Source organism: Micropterus dolomieu, linkage group LG07 (assembly GCF_021292245.1).
Source record: "Micropterus dolomieu isolate WLL.071019.BEF.003 ecotype Adirondacks linkage group LG07, ASM2129224v1, whole genome shotgun sequence".
Lineage (NCBI taxonomy): Eukaryota > Metazoa > Chordata > Actinopteri > Centrarchiformes > Centrarchidae > Micropterus > Micropterus dolomieu.
The window spans coordinates 10,753,733-10,773,583 of NC_060156.1; the positions used below are offsets into that span (position 1 = coordinate 10,753,733).

Below are 19,851 nucleotides of genomic sequence, written 5' to 3' on the forward strand. Positions count from 1 at the left end.
TGTATTTGAAGGAAAGCTTTATTGAGCAACACAGGTTTCACGCTTGATAAAATATGTGCAGTAACCAGATTTTATCTTTTTGATAAAAGAAATTGGCATAAATTGGCAAAAGTGAAGAGTACTCATTTTGATGCGCAACAAAAGAAATAACTCTAGACCTTTATGAGTAGGTAGATCTTTAAAAAAAAAAAAAACAATGAATAGTGGCAAATGAACGCTAGGCCTGTTTTAATATTCCTCTCCTTCCTCATCTTCTTCAAACGAGTCAATCCCAACCTCTTCATAATCCTTCTCCAGGGCAGCCATGTCCTCTCTGGCCTCTGAGAACTCTCCCTCCTCCATTCCCTCCCCAACATACCAGTGGACAAAGGCTCTCTTAGCATACATGAGGTCAAACTTGTGGTCGAGACGGGCCCAGGCCTCAGCGATGGCTGTGGTGTTGCTCAGCATGCACACGGCCCTCTGCACCTTGGCCAGGTCTCCACCAGGAACCACTGTTGGTGGCTGATAGTTGATGCCCACCTTGAAGCCTGTGGGGCACCAGTCCACAAACTGGATGCTGCGTTTGGTCTTGATGGCAGCGATGGCTACATTGACATCTTTGGGCACCACGTCGCCACGGTACAGCAGACAACAGGCCATGTATTTTCCATGACGAGGATCACACTTCACCATCTGATTGGCTGGCTCAAAGCAGGAGTTTGTGATCTCAGCAACAGACAGCTGCTCATGATAGGCTTTCTCAGCAGAGATGACTGGAGCATAAGTGGCCAGAGGGAAGTGGATACGGGGGTAGGGCACCAAGTTGGTCTGGAACTCTGTCAGGTCAACATTCAGGGCTCCATCAAAGCGAAGAGAGGCAGTGATGGATGAGACTATCTGGCTGATGAGGCGGTTCAGGTTGGTGTACGACGGGCGTTCAATGTCGAGGTTCCTGCGGCAGATGTCGTAGATGGCCTCGTTGTCCACCATGAAGGCACAGTCTGAGTGCTCAAGGGTGGTGTGGGTGGTCAGGATGGAGTTGTAAGGCTCCACCACTGCAGTGGAAACCTGGGGGGCTGGGTAGATGGCAAACTCAAGCTTGGACTTTTTGCCAAAGTCAACAGAGAGTCTCTCCATCAGCAGGGAGGTGAAACCAGAGCCAGTACCTCCACCAAAAGAGTGGAAGACCAGAAAGCCTTGAAGACCCGTACACTGGTCAGCCTACAGAGAAACAATTACAAAGAACAACAAAAGAAATTAGGTCAACTGACTAACTGTACGGAGCCCCGTTAGAGGGCAAAGCCAGCAAGAAGGTGAATTAAGACCTGACGACTAACCCGAAATTGCCTTACCAGTTTGCGGATTCTGTCTACGACAGAGTCAATGATCTCTTTGCCAATGGTATAGTGGCCACGGGCGTAATTGTTGGCTGCATCTTCCTTTCCTGAGATCATCTGTTCAGGGTGGAAGAGTTGACGATACTTTCCTGTGCGCACCTCATCTGGGAAATTAAAAAGACAAAAGCAACAGTTGAGAAAACTCATTCATCTTTTATAGGAGGCGCCATTAGTGGATACGTCATTTCACAGGTTCACTAAGACCTCACTGTTTCAGCTATCACGCAGAAAGAAGACAACTTCATCCTCAAAATATAGATCAGTATAACCTCTATATTGTCTAGGCTACTGCAACTGGATGGACAGTTTATGGCGAGTGATGGATGATCATAAGTTTGTTGTTGTTCACATGAAATCCCTCATCTGTGCCACAAAGGAAGACACTATCTTCTGAAATTTCTCATTCCTGATATCTAAAATCATAATAAGCACCACATCATGACACTACTGACCAATAACAGTGGGCTCCAGGTCAACAAAGATTGCTCTCGGGACATACTTCTGAGCCCCAGTCTCACTGAAGAAGGTGGTGAAGGAGTCGTCGTGGCCTCCCACAGGCTTGTTGTCTGGCATCTGGCCGTCCGGCTGGATTCCATGTTCCAGACAGTACAGCTCCCAGCAGGTGTTCCCCATCTGGACACCTGCCTGGCCTACGTGGACAGAGATGCATTCACGCTGGAAGAGAAGAAGTTGGAAAAAAAAAATAAAAATGGGCAGGGAAAAGGAGGGAAGTGGAATACAAAGGACAGATAAAGCGGTAACAAAGGGAATGGAAAGGATTGCATACTCATAACAACTGTTCTTTAGACATAGTGAAGGACGCTGACTTTTGCTTCGTAGATTATGATTAATGGCAAAATGTAAAAACCTTTTAGTGTAATCTGATTTCACACAATACATTCAGTTGCAGGCATCCAAAGGAATCATTTTGGAATTCTGACACTAGGTGGAAGCAAAGAGCTATAATGCAGGAAAGAAGGTTGAAATTTGAAGGAACAGATTTGCTGCAGCTGTCACAGGATCTCACTGTCACTGAGCGAGGCTTGTGAGCTGAAATGAAGGTCGAGTACATACTGACAACTGAGCATTTAAACATTTATGCTATGAAGATGACCCAGATAAAATAAAACACCACTAATTGAACGACCAAAGGAAACACAAGATAATTTAACTACGCACGGCATGTTGAAAACAGTGAATGAAAAAGTAGCTAGAAGAATAGGGATTGTGGCATTAGAATGATCATTAAGGGCAATGTGACGATATATAATACCTTGAGACGAAATCCAATTTGTCAACCATCAAAGATTGTGTGAAGAACCTTAATGTGCCGGGTATTTATTTAGCTGGTTTAGCCAGAAACATGCAATTCCAGTCTGGTTCGTATATTCTTCCTCAAGTTTTCAGTTTTCCTAGCTCAGAATGCTAAAAAAGGTATTCACAGATGTGAGTCTTAAAATTGTTCAAAATCTTTAATTTACAATATGAACCAGAAAAGAGAAAGCCAATCTAAAATATCTGTTTGTGTCTTGAAGTAAGCATTGTGAAACCATCCTCTTATTACATTATTCCAGCACAACAGTGACAAGCTTTGATATTCTATACATCCTCACTTCATGTCACGTCAGGCAGATCATTTTATCTCCCCCCCCCAACTTTTCCTCTTCTCAGTACTGAGACAGAGAAGGGGAGGTGCTGGTGCATGAGCAATGCGGGCCTGTGTAGCTGGAGGCTTTTGGAATATTAATACTAGCCTCTAAAATAGTAATATTTTAGAGGCTGCAAAATCTCCCTAAATCCCCATCGAGCAACGAGGACTGTTAAGCTATATTTAATTTTTCATCAGGGAAAACTGTCCAAAGCAAAGGTGACCGTCCTCAGACTTGCCTGGAAACTAGCACAGCGCATGCACAGCAGCTATTTTTGCTTCCTCATGCTAACCTGACACCTAGCAGCAAAGGATGACTATTTCAGTAAACAGACCTGTAGTCACAAAAATAGTGGTCACTGTCATTACACCTAATCTGCTGAATGTTTTCTGCAATGCGCAAACAAAGTCTTTAATGTTAAAAAAAGTTGAAAATAATACATGTAAAGGCTACAGATATTTTCTGTCAACATGTTATTACTTGAATGCTTGGATAACTTTTGTCATCTCTATGTGCACAAAATCAGTAAGAGTAAATTCAGGGCTAAAGACAAAGTACTCTCAACCTGCCTAACTTTTCCTGTTCCTAGATCCTGTCTGGGTGTGTCTGCATATGATGGAAACGAGGGCATGTCTAACGTTCCATCCCGCTGACTTGAGATTCCAGTTGTGTTAGTGACTAAAACTAGGAAAACATAAATACTCTAGATACCTTTGGAGACAGTGTGAGAGAAGGGAAAAGTTAATGAAACAAACAGATAAATTAATTTGTTAAAAGCGCTTTCAGGTCATCAGACATGGGAACAGAGATCCCTTAATATCATAGTGCATTCTGCCTAGAACTGGAAAATAAGATGTACTATAAATTCATATCTAAAACAGCTCCCCCCCCCCCAGGCCGAGACACTCCTAAATCTATAGGAGCTGTTCTTTATTATACACATAGAATTTAAAGTTAATCTCGTTATACAACCCTGTGTTGTAAAATGATAAATAAATCTACCATGTACCTTGTACCTTGTATAAAATGGATAATGATTTAATGGAATCTTGTCGAGGCCCAAACTGTATTTAGTTTCTTGTGTTGGTTTAAACCCTGGTTAACCATGCTTCAAGAGTAAAAGCAGACATACAGCAAATCATACTTTTGCTTGTTATTCCATTGTGTATGTTTACATACATTATGTTTGAATGCTTACAGATGACATATTTGGTATTGTTCTTCATGGCACTTTGAGATGTCAGTGATTCTGAGACCCTAACCCATTTGCGTAGCACCACCACCAGCCAGAAATCTGCCGACCACAAAGCAGTGTCAACTTTGTATCAAACACGTGGATTGGCTTGAATATATTTATTGTGGATATTCAATGTCCCAAGTGGATGACTTGTGATGATCCTTTGACCTTTTTTCTGTTGCCACCCTGAGGCCAAAATCTCCCCTTGAAAATATGACAAAATCCAGTCCATTATCATCTGCTAAATAAATGCCCTTTCCTCTACTCTACTTCCTCTGTCTTTGATAAATGATCTAGTTTGTAAACTGTAAACTAATGCCATACCAATTTGATGTGGACAGCCATGATCAAGGATGAACGCTATTAATTCTGATGAATAATAGATAAACACTTGGTCGATCCTGTGGTAATGCCACAGTTTGAGTCAACCCGTCTGTTCTCAGTAGCTGTATTTAAACTGTAAAAAGAGTTCAGTTGTGCCATAGGCAGGTAGGTCAGTCAGTACAAGACTAGAATCACCACGCCATATAAAAAGTAACTGCGGAGCACCTTAATACCTCTCTTTTAGCTTTTATGCCACTTTGACTTTTCTGACCAGTCATGATGAAGCTAAAGTTCATTTGCGCCACATCGAAGGCTACTACAAGCATGGATTATGCCACAAGGAGTGGAGCAGCTGTGTAAATTTACTTATGATCCTTGGTCTATTTGCTTTTTATTTCTTTTAACTTTCTTTATGCACAAGGTGTTTTTTTAGGGTCACTGATCAGGCTAAATAACCACTGTAGTGCTCATGCATTTAGTGTAGCTCTTTAGTGTAGTCCTGAGACATGAATCGAAAAAAAAATTTAAGAAGTAAATTTTAAGGATCAGGGTTATTTGCTCAGGGCGGGTCTACTGTAGTAGTGTAGGCTTACCATGTGGTTTTTATGAGCAGTATTGACAATAAGAACAAGCTGTGTTTATACTACACTGTGCAAACAGAACATGAAGGTTGTGGGTGTCTGTGTGCTGTCACTGAAAAATAAGTAACATATACAGGCCTACAGTAAGCTATATTCTCATTCATAGAGGCTGCAAAGGTTAGTTAGTCCTATTTTACTACAACAAGTAGACCTGCCTTTCTACTATATAGAAACAACATTCAAATTGGCAAGCCCTGAAGATAGCAACATTGACCAAGACCAGGAGAAGACAGCAGCAAACGTACTCCGGTGGGAGGTGACTGACCGCAAACACAAGAGATGTAGAAGCAGGGCAGTTCAGAAAAGCAGATTTAGAAGGAAAGTGGGCCTCTTTCTTTATTCTTCCTTGCATAAATTTTGTTATTAGTTTGACAACATGAAGCAAACTGGAAGGACAGGATTATGCCCTGCAGAAACACTTTGCCTAGTCTCAATCTGTGCTAACTTGTTCTTAGATTTATTATGGTACACACCGAATTACTTAAGGAGGCATATGGACATATAATCACACACCTAACCACCTGGTAGCCTAGAATAAGGCATTTGATATATAGATAATAATTCTAAAATGCTATTTGAGAGAATCAAGCAGTTATCTTTCACAATCAATATAAAACATGCAGGACTATTGGCACAATACATTCATGCAAATTTACCTAAAATAAATATATCATCTATGCTAAATGTTTAATTGTCTCTCCTGATGTGCTGAAAATGTAGAGTAGGCCTAATCATTAGCACCTGCGTATGCTGTCCAGCCAGCAGCCAGCTCCCAGCTCAGCTTTTCTGCCTGTCATTGCGTCTATTTCTGACGCATGAGAGTCCTGCTGCAGGAGGGAGAGGGCACAAGAGGAGCAGTTCACAGATTCTAACCTTATATCGCACCTTTATTAGTCTTTTCATTTCCCCAGCACATCTGAATACTTTAAATTCACTGACGCACAATATAAAAATGAAAGTGTTGAATAAATATTTAAGCCTACTGAGCTTTGGATGCTAAACAAACAGGACTTTGGAGTGGGCGTTTCTCTCCAACCGCAACCAAAACACATACGTACCATTGTAGCTTCTTAGTAGAAAGTCCTTCTAAAGAAAAGCGACTTGCAGCAGGCTTTTATCTGTAGCTTCTCACAGCGGCCGTCAATGTGGTCCGAGTGAGTGAGTAGTGCCCGTGTGTGAGGAGCTGGCGAGCTATATTCTACCGCAAAGCAAACCACTCCCTCCTGACTTTCTGGCGGGGGCGCGCACTGTCAGCGCGCATGCCACTTCACATATTGCAAGACACTGTGTCATCGATTTAAAAAAATACTGCAGCCACGAACCCCGCTGTTATTATTTTATGAATCTATGCAAACTCCTACAGAGACTACAGGAGCAGAATAGTTTATTCACAGTTAAATGCCATGGATAAAAGTAAGTGGACCGTTTAAAGCATATATAAAATGAGGGAAAAGTATGGCAAAAGGGTTTTCTGTTGTTTTGGGGAGGCTATTTATACACACACAGTTGAGCCTTTTGGCCTAAATGAAGAACTAAAGTTGTCATGGATCTTCTAATTCATTATACTTGATGGATGGAGTACATGTACTTTTTGTACTTAATCTTTCTAGCTTTAAGAGAAAGCTTATCTGTGTTATCTTGTTTCGTATGTGATTAAAGTGCATGGTGTGTGGCACTTGCACATCTCCCACCCTTGGTTCTCTTTATACAACAGATTTGAAATCATGTTCAATCAATTATTCAATGAGAATTGTAGGCCTACACATATAGGTGGACTATATGTATGTTTTTGTCTTATGTCATTGTCCATTTAAACTCTGATGGAGATGCAGTAGTGTTGAAACATAGGGCTGTTTGCAAGATTAAAGGCTGCAGGTCAGTCTGTGTGTTTCAGTCCCTTTCTTTCACTTGGAAGTTTGCTGTCCTGAAACTCAAAAGCACCTGATTCAGCTGCACACTGCTGGAAGATGTATGGAGAACACTGTTTCATATAGGCATTGAGTGGGTATGTTTGAGGGGTGTTTTGCCTGCTTTTTAAGGCTATAATTATGCAATTGTGTTTATTTTATTATTTTATAATTTCCAGACACACAGCTCTGCTGAGAAAGCCAATCACAGGCTACTTGTTCAAACACCAAATCAAACTTCTGTCTTTAGCTGATCATTTATCTTGTCTCCGAGTTTAATTTATATGCAGCAGCATGTCTCAGAGTTTTCTCACATGATGATGGTCTAAATGCTCTTAAAGGTTTTCTCCACAAATTGTACAGAGAAACATTTTTTCTCATTCATTATTCATGCATTTTACTTGCCAGTTCATGACTTTATGGTATTTTTATTGCCTTGCTGTCATTTCAAAACCCCACTTTTGGTGCCCAGAGGGTCCTCCCCATTCCATCAATGCAAACTACCTCTCCTACCAACTGATATATGTGTTTACAATTTTGATGACCCCTTTGATGACTTATGCATGTGTATAAAAGGGTCACGCCTGCAGTCAGTTATCTCTGACAAACATCCTGCAGACCAATCAATAACGCCTGAGACGGTTTAAGAGCATCTTTGATTATCACCAACCCTCCACCAACGGACATTTTTCTGGTTATGCTGTCATCATTGTAACCATTTGAACGCCAGAGGTCGTAGTTGCCTCACCATCACCACGCAAAAGAGTTCAATTGAAGCTCAGATCTCCGTCACCACACCTCCTCAGGCCCCTCTCATGCAGGTATGATCGCCCCCCGCTGGTCGGAGGATTTAACGTAAATAAATTATTCATTGTTTTGTTTATCTGTTTCATTTAAAGGATCTCCATTGGCAGATGCCATGGTAATCAGCTAATCTTCATATATGCATAAATGACAACGGATGTACTAACTTGAAAGATATCTAACAGTAGGCCTATATAATAATAAGGATCAGGAAAATGAGCAAGGACACTGAATGGTGTTTTAATTAGGTTATATAGGCTAGTTAGTGCTATGCAGTCAGCTGCAAGGTAATGTTAGCTAACTCAACAAGTTCTATGTGGAATTTCCCAACCGGTAGTGCCCTTGCCTTGCTGAAGTTGGAACTTTTTAATTATACTTGTAGATCTAATATGAGTGATGATTCAGCAACTGGATTGTTTATTTCTGGCCTTGAATTTATTCAGAAAAAAAATTTGGTGGACTGCTAAGGTCAAGTAAGTGAAAGTTTACTTATAGCCTACTTTATACAACAGAACCCTACTACTCACGCTGAAACCCCATTGGCTCACAGAACTAGGGTCCTCAGGAGGGAGGTAATGCTAAAAGCCCATTGGTTCACAGAGCTAGGGCCTCAGAAGGGAGGACAACAGTTGGACCTTTCTCTCAGTGAAGAGAACAGTGTGAGAGATGTGTCATCTTGGAGTACGAGCATGAGTATAAGCATCCCTTTGTACCACAACAATACAGTGGGTCCTGCAGAGTTGTTTTTATATTTATGTCACCCTTCAACTACCATGCTTTCTGTATTAAAAATGTCACTTTACGTATTTGTAAGGGTATATACCATTTGGGCTGAAATAAAAAATGCTATTTTTTTCAACATATTTATCTAACGTCCTCAAAAATGCAAAAACGATACACGATAGCATTATGACCTAATAAAGACTTAATTGTGGGGCATTGGGGAACTAACAATGGAAGTAGGGCAAAGCTTTATGACTCAGGCAACATAATATATAAAGCATTACTTACGACAGAAGACAACAGCAAGGTGTGCGCTTTCCCAGTGATATTCAACAATACTTCAGCTCACTGAACTTGAACCAGAACTAAAGATTTGGTAGAAAAAGTGTTCCCATTTGCTTTAGTTTGTGTTAAATATCAGTATTAAAATGTAATGCATGATTGCAATTATTAAAATCACCCCCATTTTGTATAAATAAAACACACTGCAGGTACATGCTTAAGCACCAGTGTGAAACCAAAATGTTTTTATTATATATACCATTTACACCAGGGGTGGCACGGTGGTGCGGTGGTTAGCACTGTCGCCTCACAGCAAGAAGGTCGTGGGTTCAAACCCCAGTTGCCCTGGCCTTTCAGTGTGCATGTTCTCCCCGTGTCTGCGTGGGTTCTCTCCCACCATCCAAAGACATGCAGTCTAGGTTAATTGGTGACCCTAAATTGTATCAATAGAATCAGAATCAATAGTGTTCATCCTTGATCATGGCTGTCCACATCAAATTGGTATGGCATTAGTTTACAGTTTACAAATGAAGGCGTGAGTGGTTGTTTGTCTATGTGTGGCCCTGCAATGGACTGGCAACCTGTCCAGGGTGTACCCCGCCTTGCGCCCGATGTCAGCTGGGATTGGCTCCAGCCCCCCCGCAACCCTGTACGCAGGATAAGCGGTTGGTGATGGATTGATGGGGATACCATTTACACCATAGTGCTTAGTGAGTTTTGTGTTAAAAGGATGTGATACCATGTGATACCATCAGTTGCCTTATTTGTTACAGATGAGTCTCAGCCTTAGAATAGAATCTGACTTTAAAATGAACACTGGTGCCATTGACACTCTGGTATCACCCTTAGCTATGTTCTAGCTTAAAGTCAGTGAGAGACAGTTTATTGTAAGGGCTGAGTTAGTCCAAGTTTCACTTTTGATTGACATCTACTGCTGTTTTGGGGGAAAATTACTGCATACTGTTGAAATGAAGATGGTGATTGAAGGAGGAAGTCCACATGACATTGGTGAATGGCGAAGCCACAGCGTTTTATCTCAAAACAGTATACTGAATCAATGTTCCCATATGGTTTGAACTCTGATTTTACAGTGAATGCCTGCTGGTCTTGAAAGTGGTTTGACCTGTTTTGAATATTGCAGAGCTCAGCCTTCAGCCTTTCAGCTATGGTAATGTATCCTCAGTTTAAGTTATTCCTTAAGGTTATAACTGAAACAGGCAGCTACTCCACTGCTACCAAACTGAAATGCATGTTGAGTAGAACTGAACTGAACAACCTATTGGATACACATGGCTTTCTGGGCTTTGAAATCTGAATGGAAAGACATGGACAAGGTGGACTTGACTATGATTGTATGTTGTTGACTTTTATGTTTCATATTTTGAAGGCAGTGGCTGGCAGTTGCTGTTTCCTCCTCCATTTTCCTCCAATAAATATATCTTCTCTTTAGTTAGCTGACGCCTTATGAGGGGATTTACATGTATTCAGTTACTGCTCTCCCAAGGGGTTGAAGAACCAACAGGGAAGGAGGAGCAGGTCTCATATATATTGTATTACTTTATAAATACTGACTGTTCATGCCACCCTAAGAAAAGGGTGTGGGAAAGCAGTATGTTTGACAAACAATGTATTATATTTTAATAAACGTGGACATTTTAGTTTGTCAGAGGTGCCATTGGGATTCAGAACAGATGTTACATGGTTGGAGGTTCTGTCCTTAAAACTAAAAATACATTTGAACAAAAATTTAAAGTCATCATAAATTTTTATCATGAATTTTGTGTAAATATTTGCACAATAATTAATCAAAACAATAATGAATCTGCTTAATCACAGTTTCATTTTTGCTCCAGTGCTTCCCAATTATGAATAAGAGGAGCATAAGTAATGATTTGGAAGCAAGAGATTGATGGATTCAGGCAAATGTGCTCAAATTTAAATTTTAAACCATCAAATTATCAGGTGTCCACATATTAATACAGAAAAGTTACATAATGATGTCAGATCTAATGATTAGATCTACAAACTAGCAACATGAAAAAGTCAGTCAGAGCAAATTACCGCATTGTTTCCACGATTCATTCATTCTAAATTTTCCAAACTAATATACACATTATTTTTCAGATCGTAAATGTTCCTGCTAATAAACAACCTCAAAGCAACAGGATTTGATTTTTTGTCCTGTCATTAGCTACATCATATAAGTTTATTTAGGTTACCTTCCTCTCATCTGGAGTGCTGCTTCTGCTTTCTGAAATATGAGCATACACACTAGTACAAAACACAATGAACAGGGTGGTGACCTCCTTTTGCATTGTGTGTTTGTCTGTCAAGCAGATGATCTTATCCTAGTCTTATCAGTAGGTTCTCTGATTACAGCTCAGATCAAATCACTGTTCACCTTAAGCTCTGGGTATAAAGAAGCAGAGTAGCACAGCTGTCTCCAGTACTTCATCTTCTTACCGATACCTGGACATTGGAGAAGAGGGACAAACTATGGTAAGAAATTGCTGATGTGAAACTTACTGTAAGTGCATACTACTGTATTTAAGTACTAAATACAAAGTACAAAGTACTAAATTAAAGCGTAAGATATTGCACAGAAAGACAAAAATTTATCTTTTAAATTTTTTTTTTATCTGCATCTTTGACTTTAAGAAGTTGTATTGTGTCTAGCAGAAATGTGTAACGTAAATAGCTTCTGGTAACTGAAAGGGTGTTGCTCACTCTCTGCAGCGTGAATGTATCTCCGTTCATGTGGGCCAAGCTGGGGCTCAGATTGGCAATGCATGTTGGGAGCTGTACTGTCTGGAACATGGGATCCAGCCAAATGGACAGAAGCCCACTGAAGAAACTATTGGAGGAGGAGATACCTCCTTCAGCACCTTCTTTAGCGAAACAGGGGCAGGAAAGCATGTTCCCAGGGCAATCTTTGTCGACCTAGAACCTACTGTCATTGGTCAGTGCCTGTTATATATTACATAGATTGTTGTTATATTATTATTATTATATATTTTATATTATTATATTTTAATAAAACACAAGGATTTATGCAGATGATAAACATCTCTTCAAACTTTTCTTGTGCTGTAGAAACATTTTAATACAAAGCTGTTAATAGTGATTCAACCATATGATCACTCATTCACTCAACCTGTTTGTTTATTATTGTTTTATTCTCCAGATGAGGTGCGTACAGGAACTTACCGGCAGCTGTTCCACCCCGAGCAGCTGATTACAGGAAAGGAGGATGCTGCCAACAACTACGCCCGAGGACACTACACCATTGGCAAGGAGATCATTGATCTTGTTCTAGACAGAACTCGCAAACTGGTGAGACAATCTGAGAGTGCTCAGGGTTCATGTTTCTAGTATACTAGTTTTTTTGCTAGACTAAATTAAAAGATGATTTGTGAAATGACTTGTGAATTTATTTTTACTTTCTTACAATTATAGGCTGATCAGTGCACAGGCCTGCAGGGATTTCTAATCTTCCACAGCTTTGGTGGAGGCACTGGCTCTGGTTTCACCTCCCTGCTGATGGAGAGACTCTCTGTTGATTATGGTAAAAAGTCTAAGCTTGAGTTTGCTATTTATCCAGCCCCCCAGGTTTCCACAGCTGTAGTGGAGCCTTACAACTCCATCCTGACCACCCACACCACCCTTGAGCACTCAGACTGTGCCTTCATGGTGGACAATGAGGCCATCTACGACATCTGCCGCAGGAACCTCGATATCGAGAGGCCGACTTACACCAATCTGAACAGGCTCATTGGCCAGATTGTGTCTTCCATCACAGCGTCCCTTCGCTTTGATGGAGCCCTGAATGTTGACCTGACAGAGTTCCAGACCAACTTGGTGCCCTACCCCCGCATCCACTTCCCTCTGGCCACTTATGCTCCAGTCATCTCTGCTGAGAAAGCCTATCATGAGCAGCTGTCTGTTGCTGACATTACCAACACCTGCTTTGAACCAGCCAATCAGATGGTGAAGTGCGATCCTCGTCATGGTAAATACATGGCCTGTTGTCTGCTGTACCGTGGCGATGTGGTGCCCAAAGATGTCAACTCTGCCATCGCTGCCATCAAGACCAAACGCAGCATCCAGTTTGTGGACTGGTGCCCCACAGGCTTCAAGGTGGGCATCAACTATCAGCCACCAACAGTGGTTCCTGGTGGAGACCTGGCCAAGGTGCAGAGGGCCGTGTGCATGCTGAGCAACACCACAGCCATCGCTGAGGCCTGGGCCCGTCTCGACCACAAGTTTGACCTCATGTATGCCAAGAGAGCCTTTGTCCACTGGTATGTTGGGGAGGGAATGGAGGAGGGAGAGTTCTCAGAGGCCAGAGAGGACATGGCTGCCCTGGAGAAGGATTATGAAGAGGTTGGCACTGACAACATGGGGGAGGAGGATGAAGGAGAAGAATATTGACTTTTCTAAGGCCTGCATTCAACCCATAGTAAATTGATACTGAATCCTGTTTTAAAAAGAGGGTAATTAGTTTTTTGTAGTGAAGAAAAACGTATATAAAATGTAAAATAAACCAACCAAAACTAACATTTGGTTAAGAAAACAGCACATTTCACCAAATCCAGAATCTTAGCTGAACATCTTAAAGCTTTAAAACACTAGGATTACATTTTACCGAAGCATTAGTTGTGGTACAGTGTAAATGCAATTTTATTTGCATTCAAATGAATTCACTCAAACATTGTTGTGGGTCTTTAAAGATATTTCTTTCTGCAGTGTCACACTGAGACCAAACCCTCCCTTTTGTGCACCTCCCCCCACTGTCCCCTCCCATGTGGAATGTAAGCTATGAAAGGGCTCCTATGTCAGTTTCTATATACCATTCAGCTGTGACTCTGTGAGAGCGGGGGCTGAGAGAAAATAACCGACTAACTCACTGACTAGTGTTGTTTGTGCAGCTTATACTCAGACAGTGGCCTGCAGCAACAATAGGATCCCAGTTATCTACGAGTCACAGCTCTGTGATTCTAAAGAAGGCTGTTGATAAGCTGTACTAAGGATAGAAGGACAGAAGGACCAAGGACAGAAAACTGGCCTCGACATTTTGTTTTGTTTTTAATCTTTTACACTTCAGTGGTGTGTTAACTTCCAACGTGATGTTTCTCTGTTTTCTGAATTAGCCGATTAAACTGAACTGCACAATGCCATGTCTGTGTGTCATCTTAGCACATTACTCTCTACTTATCATTTACTACCATTAATGCATATGTCTTTCATATATATATTCAATATAGATCAATTATTCATTTAATGACTTAATCCAGACACAGGGCATACTATGTATGTGTGAGTGCCGATGCATGCCTTAAATAAGCGTAACCATTCAACGTAATTAAACCTCTGCTGAATAGTACCTCTCTGCAAATGGGCACAGTCACACACACACAAAATGACAAAAAAGGAGAAAAGTGATTATAGAGCAAACTAAAGAAGGTCATTTTTGCTAACACATGCACCAAATCTCAGACTGAAAGACAAAGCAGACCAATGCAAGGGCGGCAAGGGCGGATAACATGAGAGACAGTATTAGGGACTTCCCTCTTTTTTTTTTTTAAACCTGCTATTTCCTCCCGCCAATGAGCTATGCAGCTGCTTGCTGCCGTTTCCTGCCTGCCCTCTCCACATCCTTGCCTATATAAACCGTGACTCTCCCTCTCCTCCACATTTCTGCCTTGTGTCTGAATCCTCAACGTCAGTCGAAGGACAAGCTTACAAAATGGTGAGTAACTGCTCGGCTGATGACGTAGCCTTGAAATTTCCACTCTCTCTTTCCTTCAGCCTCCCTTTGTCTGCATTTTCTCAGCATTAGATGGATTGAACAGCCGAGCCTTTTTAATGCTCATAAGGCTTTTGCTGTGGAGTTGAAGGTTACTGATATAAAAGCAGCTTTATGCTATTAGATAAATTTATGTAATGAAACTTTTTTAGGGCGTATGTTGAGAATTCAGGAAGAGGAATTCACTGGGATAGTTATATATGACTACAAGACTCCATGACTCATTTCTCTACTCTTGGACAATCTAGGTCAGATGACAGACACTTTGTGAGTTGGACTGCTTTGTCATTCTCATACCTGTTACATACAGCTATCATAAAGCAAGAAACATATGAAACTAAGAGACAAAAATTACTAGAGTCTTGATGTTTGTTGTAATTACAGCAATCTTGACTATAAAGGAGTGATCGGGGTAATCGTGGCAGTGGGGAGATGGAGAGAAAGAACGGAGAAAAGAAAAGAGGAGTGGTCTGGCCCCGGCAGTATAGCTGGCAGCCATTTTGCAGCTGTTAGGAGTTTTGGTTTGAGAGAGAGAGAGAGAGGGAGGGAGACGTGCCTGACTGTTACGCGGCACTATGCAGCTGGACAGGATGGGGGAGGAGAGAGACACAAAAAGGGAGGGGATGAGGGAAGGGAGGGGATACAGGATGGAGAAAAGGGGGGAAGGTTTTTCTCATTTTCTTGAGGCATGGCCTTCCCATCTGCCACAAAGTGCAGTTTGTATGTTTCTCTGTTTTTTGGAAATGTAATAAAATTGTTTTATAGGCACAAGGCGGGCTTTCAAAACTGTATTTCTTCTGTAGATACATTTCCTGTCCAAATTTTACTGGATTCTATTGCTACAAACTAAAGTGCATTTTCTGGACTATCTAATAGCTGCTTTCATTAAATGATGGCTTGCTTGTATGCAATTTGAACAGCTGAAAGTTTCATCAACCTGCCCTGGCACATGGTATTCAGCAGCCAACATTTCTTTGCCAACTAAGCTGTTTCCTTTCTGAACTAAGTGCGGACATCAGACCAAAGATTGTCATTAGACATTAAGTTCAAAGAAAGAACGTGAGCGCTATAGAGCAATAACTGAATACAACAGAAGTTTTATCTTTCTTTGCTTTTTTATAACAAGTAACATGAAACCACTCAACCGACCATCTTTGTGAGCTGACCTGACATACATTGACGCATGCTGTAAAAGTCCCTATACCATTAAAGATTCTCAAAACCGTATTATCCATTAACCCTTATGCCTTACTAGGGACATTTTATTGTCATTTTCTGTTGTTGTCTGCAGGCAATAATGGAAATGTGCCTTTCACTGGTGCATGGCACACATAGAGACAAAATACAGTACATAAAAGAGCGTCCAAGTGCACATAAAAAGACAACACAATATATGTGGTAACATTTCAAACAGTAAAATGCTGTGTACTAACAGAAGTAGGAGTTAAAAGTTGATTTATAGAGTCGACCATTGGCAGTTAAAAATTAATACTAAACACAGAGTGCCATATGCTGACTCAGCTCAGTAATTCCATGTTCCTGCTTAGCTGCTGCACAATGACAGTGCGGATAAAGGATATTTTAAACACTCCAGCGCACAGCAAACTCTGAACCTCTGCCCCAACGCCCCATGATGTATTATCTAGTTTTTATTGGCCATTCTGTTTTATTGCTTGTGCACGATCTGCATGCATTATGCATGCTGATGGGAGTTAGTTACAAGCAGTTAGTGTTAGGTCAGGTAATTGTTAAAGCTATCCTTGGATTTTAATAGTAAATGTATGTCTGCTAACATATGAGTTGGCAGCCTCCGTTAACCAGCCTCTCCCCTCTTTTATTCAGCGTGAGTGTATTTCTATGCACGTCGGCCAAGCCGGAGCCCAGATGGGCAATGCTTGCTGGGAGCTGTACTGTCTGGAACATGGGATCCAGCCAGACGGACAGATGCCCAGTGACAAGACTATTGGAGGAGGAGATGACTCTTTCAACACCTTCTTCAGCGAAACTGGGGCAGGAAAGCATGTTCCCAGAGCCATCTTTGTTGACCTGGAACCCACTGTTATTGGTGAGTAATTTGTAAATAATGCTGACCTTTACAGTATATGTCTTTCATAGAGCTAATGGATAAGCTGCTTTTCCACCATTTTCATCTCCTTGCACATTACTTTCATTTGTTATTTCCTTAACATTTGTTTGATTTTACAAATACAAATGAGAAAAACTATCAAACTTCAAACCCATGAACCACGAACCAAGCTCCTAAGTTGTAAAACATAAGGTATACTGTATGTACACTAATGTATACTTCAACTTGGTGGAAAGTATTTTAGTATGAATGCTTTTTAATATTTAATGACAGTTTGTGAGTTTGCCACAATGTTGTCCTCATGGACAGTAGTGCTTACTCTTGTTTTCAATTGTTCCTTTCATAGATGAGGTGCGTACAGGAACTTACCGGCAGCTGTTCCACCCTGAGCAGCTGATTACAGGAAAGGAGGATGCTGCCAACAACTACGCCCGTGGACACTACACCATCGGCAAGGAGATCATTGATCTTGTTCTGGACAGGACTCGCAAACTGGTGAGAGTTTAATCAGTTTTCTGGACAGGTTTAGCAATTTGGGAGGTTTGTCTTTTGACTTAACAACATTTAGAGCTCAAAAAAGCTTATTTGCCTGATGTTTTCAAGATTTAAATAAAGGAAAGAAAGGGGAAGTCAGTTTTTAAAGAAATGGGCAAAATAGTGACTTTTCATGTGATTTCACACCTTTTGAGATTGTGCAGCTGTAATGTGATTGTAAATAATCATGGCAAATTTTCCTTTCAGGCTGACCAGTGTACTGGCCTGCAGGGATTCCTCATTTTCCACAGCTTTGGTGGAGGCACTGGCTCTGGTTTCACCTCCCTGCTGATGGAGAGACTCTCTGTTGATTACGGAAAGAAATCAAAACTTGAATTTGCTGTCTACCCAGCCCCCCAGGTTTCCACAGCTGTAGTGGAGCCTTACAACTCCATCCTGACCACCCACACCACCCTTGAGCACTCAGACTGTGCCTTCATGGTGGACAATGAGGCCATCTACGACATCTGCCGCAGGAACCTCGATATCGAGAGGCCGACTTACACCAATCTGAACAGGCTCATTGGCCAGATTGTGTCTTCCATCACAGCGTCCCTTCGCTTTGATGGAGCCCTGAATGTTGACCTGACAGAGTTCCAGACCAACTTGGTGCCCTACCCACGTATCCACTTCCCTCTGGCCACTTATGCTCCAGTCATCTCTGCTGAGAAAGCCTATCATGAGCAGCTGTCTGTTGCTGACATTACCAATGCTTGCTTTGAGCCAGCCAATCAGATGGTGAAGTGTGATCCTCGTCATGGTAAATACATGGCCTGTTGTCTGCTGTACCGTGGCGATGTGGTGCCCAAAGATGTCAACTCTGCCATCGCAGCCATCAAGACCAAACGCACCATCCAGTTTGTGGACTGGTGCCCCACAGGCTTCAAGGTGGGCATCAACTATCAGCCACCAACAGTGGTTCCTGGTGGAGACCTGGCCAAGGTGCAGAGGGCCGTGTGCATGCTGAGCAACACCACAGCCATCGCTGAGGCCTGGGCCCGTCTCGACCACAAGTTTGACCTCATGTATGCCAAGAGAGCCTTTGTCCACTGGTATGTTGGGGAGGGAATGGAGGAGGGAGAGTTCTCAGAGGCCAGAGAGGACATGGCTGCCCTGGAGAAGGATTATGAAGAGGTTGGCACTGACAGCATGGGAGAGGAGGATGAAGAGGGAGAGGAGTACTGAAGGGCCAAAAATCATCTGGGCTTTACCATCACACATTCCAAAAGTTATCATGAACGTACAACATTAACCACGATAACCTGTGGTGGTCATATTGTTATCAATAAAAAGTTGTCATGAACCCCTTCAAATGAACTTGTGATCATTCTTGAATTCCTTCAGAAGTTTGGCCACCCATTAAGCACATATTTTTTTTTGTGTAGAGTAAATTACTACAACAACAATAGTCAAACGCCTTGCTATCATGAATGATTAACAAGCCTTTTATATTGAATTTATTTAACTTTGAATTTAACTTTTACAACTGACAATAATATAGTGATAATATCTGGCTTTTAGAGAGACAAACTGGTAACACATCATTAGCACTGTGGTGAGAATTATAAGGATTACTGTCTACATAAGGTATGTAGACAAAATAAAATAGTTTAGTGTTTATAAAGGAAATTCTAGTTTCTCTGCCTTTGCCAATGTCCTGCCTTTGTGCCATGTTGATGATTGGCCACAAAGTATACAATGGGCTGGCTTGGCCTTGTACCTGCAGTTGCTTCCCTTAGCCACAAGATGGTAGCACTGTGACCAGCTGGTAAAGTTGTGTGAGCTGGTTTAGTCCTAAGGCTGTATATGAAGAGGCAAAAAATCAATTCAACGTCACTGGCCAGTCGATGTTACTATGACATATGATGACTCACACAGTGAACTACTTATAATAATAATATACTTCTGGTAACTAAATGTAACGTCTCTCACTCAACAATGAGTTTATAAATTGTCATTTATTTTCTATAGCTCTGAGAATATTCTATATGGCTCAATTATAGTCAGCAGTGGTATTACCACCGTTAAGTAAAATTATTAGTAGGCCTGCCACAGTGTAAAAATACTCCATTACAAGTAAAGTCTTAAACTATTATCAGTAAAATGTGCTTAAAGTATCAAAAGCAAACGTATTATGCAGCAGAGTCGCCCTGTCAGAGTTATATCCCTGTATTGGATTATTATTACTTATAACGTGCGTTAGAAACATTTTATGGTTTTAGTTGACCTAATTCTGGCTACTTATATCCTTGTACTTCACTGGATAACAATTATTTTCTTGCGTAACGTTACTAGCTGTCAGATACATGTAGTGTACCTACAAAGCCGATTGGTAAACAATTGGTATGGGATAGAGGTTGTTTTTTTTTAAATTAAATTATATAGAAATACATGTGAACAGATGTGACAGTTTGGGTTGTATGTCTAACCTGAATGGTTGTTCGTGACCACAGTCAGAAGTTTAATAGTTTATGCGACG

At 41.3% G+C, this 19,851-nt stretch overlaps 2 protein-coding genes across 4 annotated transcripts; one reads left to right on the forward strand and one right to left on the reverse strand.

The window, feature by feature from the left end:
• On the reverse strand, window positions 1–6,442 carry LOC123973590 (tubulin alpha chain-like). Of its 2 annotated transcripts, XM_046053764.1 has the most exons (5): window positions 6,289–6,434; window positions 5,972–6,057; window positions 1,832–2,054; window positions 1,335–1,483; window positions 1–1,203 (listed from the first exon to the last, which is right to left on the reverse strand). In XM_046053764.1, the coding sequence occupies exons 3-5, from the start codon at window positions 2,010–2,012 to the stop codon at window positions 229–231; spliced, it is 1,305 nt and encodes a 434-aa protein (XP_045909720.1). In that variant the 5' UTR covers window positions 2,013–2,054; window positions 5,972–6,057; window positions 6,289–6,434; the 3' UTR covers window positions 1–228. The 2 variants fall into 2 exon arrangements, with proteins under 2 accessions (XP_045909720.1, XP_045909718.1); XM_046053762.1 differs by lacking the exon at window positions 5,972–6,057 and having other exon boundaries at window positions 6,289–6,442.
• A 4,985-nt stretch (window positions 6,443–11,427) lies between these two features.
• On the forward strand, window positions 11,428–18,685 carry LOC123973589 (tubulin alpha chain). Of its 2 annotated transcripts, XM_046053761.1 has the most exons (5): window positions 11,428–11,445; window positions 11,683–11,905; window positions 12,131–12,279; window positions 12,403–13,329; window positions 18,507–18,685. In XM_046053761.1, the coding sequence occupies exons 1-5, from the start codon at window positions 11,443–11,445 to the stop codon at window positions 18,555–18,557; spliced, it is 1,353 nt and encodes a 450-aa protein (XP_045909717.1). In that variant the 5' UTR covers window positions 11,428–11,442; the 3' UTR covers window positions 18,558–18,685. The 2 variants fall into 2 exon arrangements, with proteins under 2 accessions (XP_045909717.1, XP_045909716.1); XM_046053760.1 differs by lacking the exons at window positions 11,428–11,445; window positions 11,683–11,905; window positions 12,131–12,279; window positions 12,403–13,329 and adding exons at window positions 14,580–14,695; window positions 16,595–16,817; window positions 17,185–17,333 and having other exon boundaries at window positions 17,580–18,685.
• Window positions 18,686–19,851: the final 1,166 nt, after the last annotated feature.

What these genes read in the sequence shown, in the direction of transcription:
- LOC123973590 (XM_046053762.1), bottom strand. An exon ending in CCTGGAGCCCACTGTTATTG is followed by an intron (nt 1,484 to 1,831) that starts GTCAGTAGTGTC and finishes TTAATTTCCCAG; the next exon opens with ATGAGGTGCGCACAGGAAAG. An exon ending in TAGACAGAATCCGCAAACTG is followed by an intron (nt 1,204 to 1,334) that starts GTAAGGCAATTT and finishes GTTTCTCTGTAG; the next exon opens with GCTGACCAGTGTACGGGTCT.
- LOC123973589 (XM_046053761.1), top strand. An exon ending in CCTAGAACCTACTGTCATTG is followed by an intron (nt 11,906 to 12,130) that starts GTCAGTGCCTGT and finishes TTTATTCTCCAG; the next exon opens with ATGAGGTGCGTACAGGAACT. An exon ending in TAGACAGAACTCGCAAACTG is followed by an intron (nt 12,280 to 12,402) that starts GTGAGACAATCT and finishes TTACAATTATAG; the next exon opens with GCTGATCAGTGCACAGGCCT.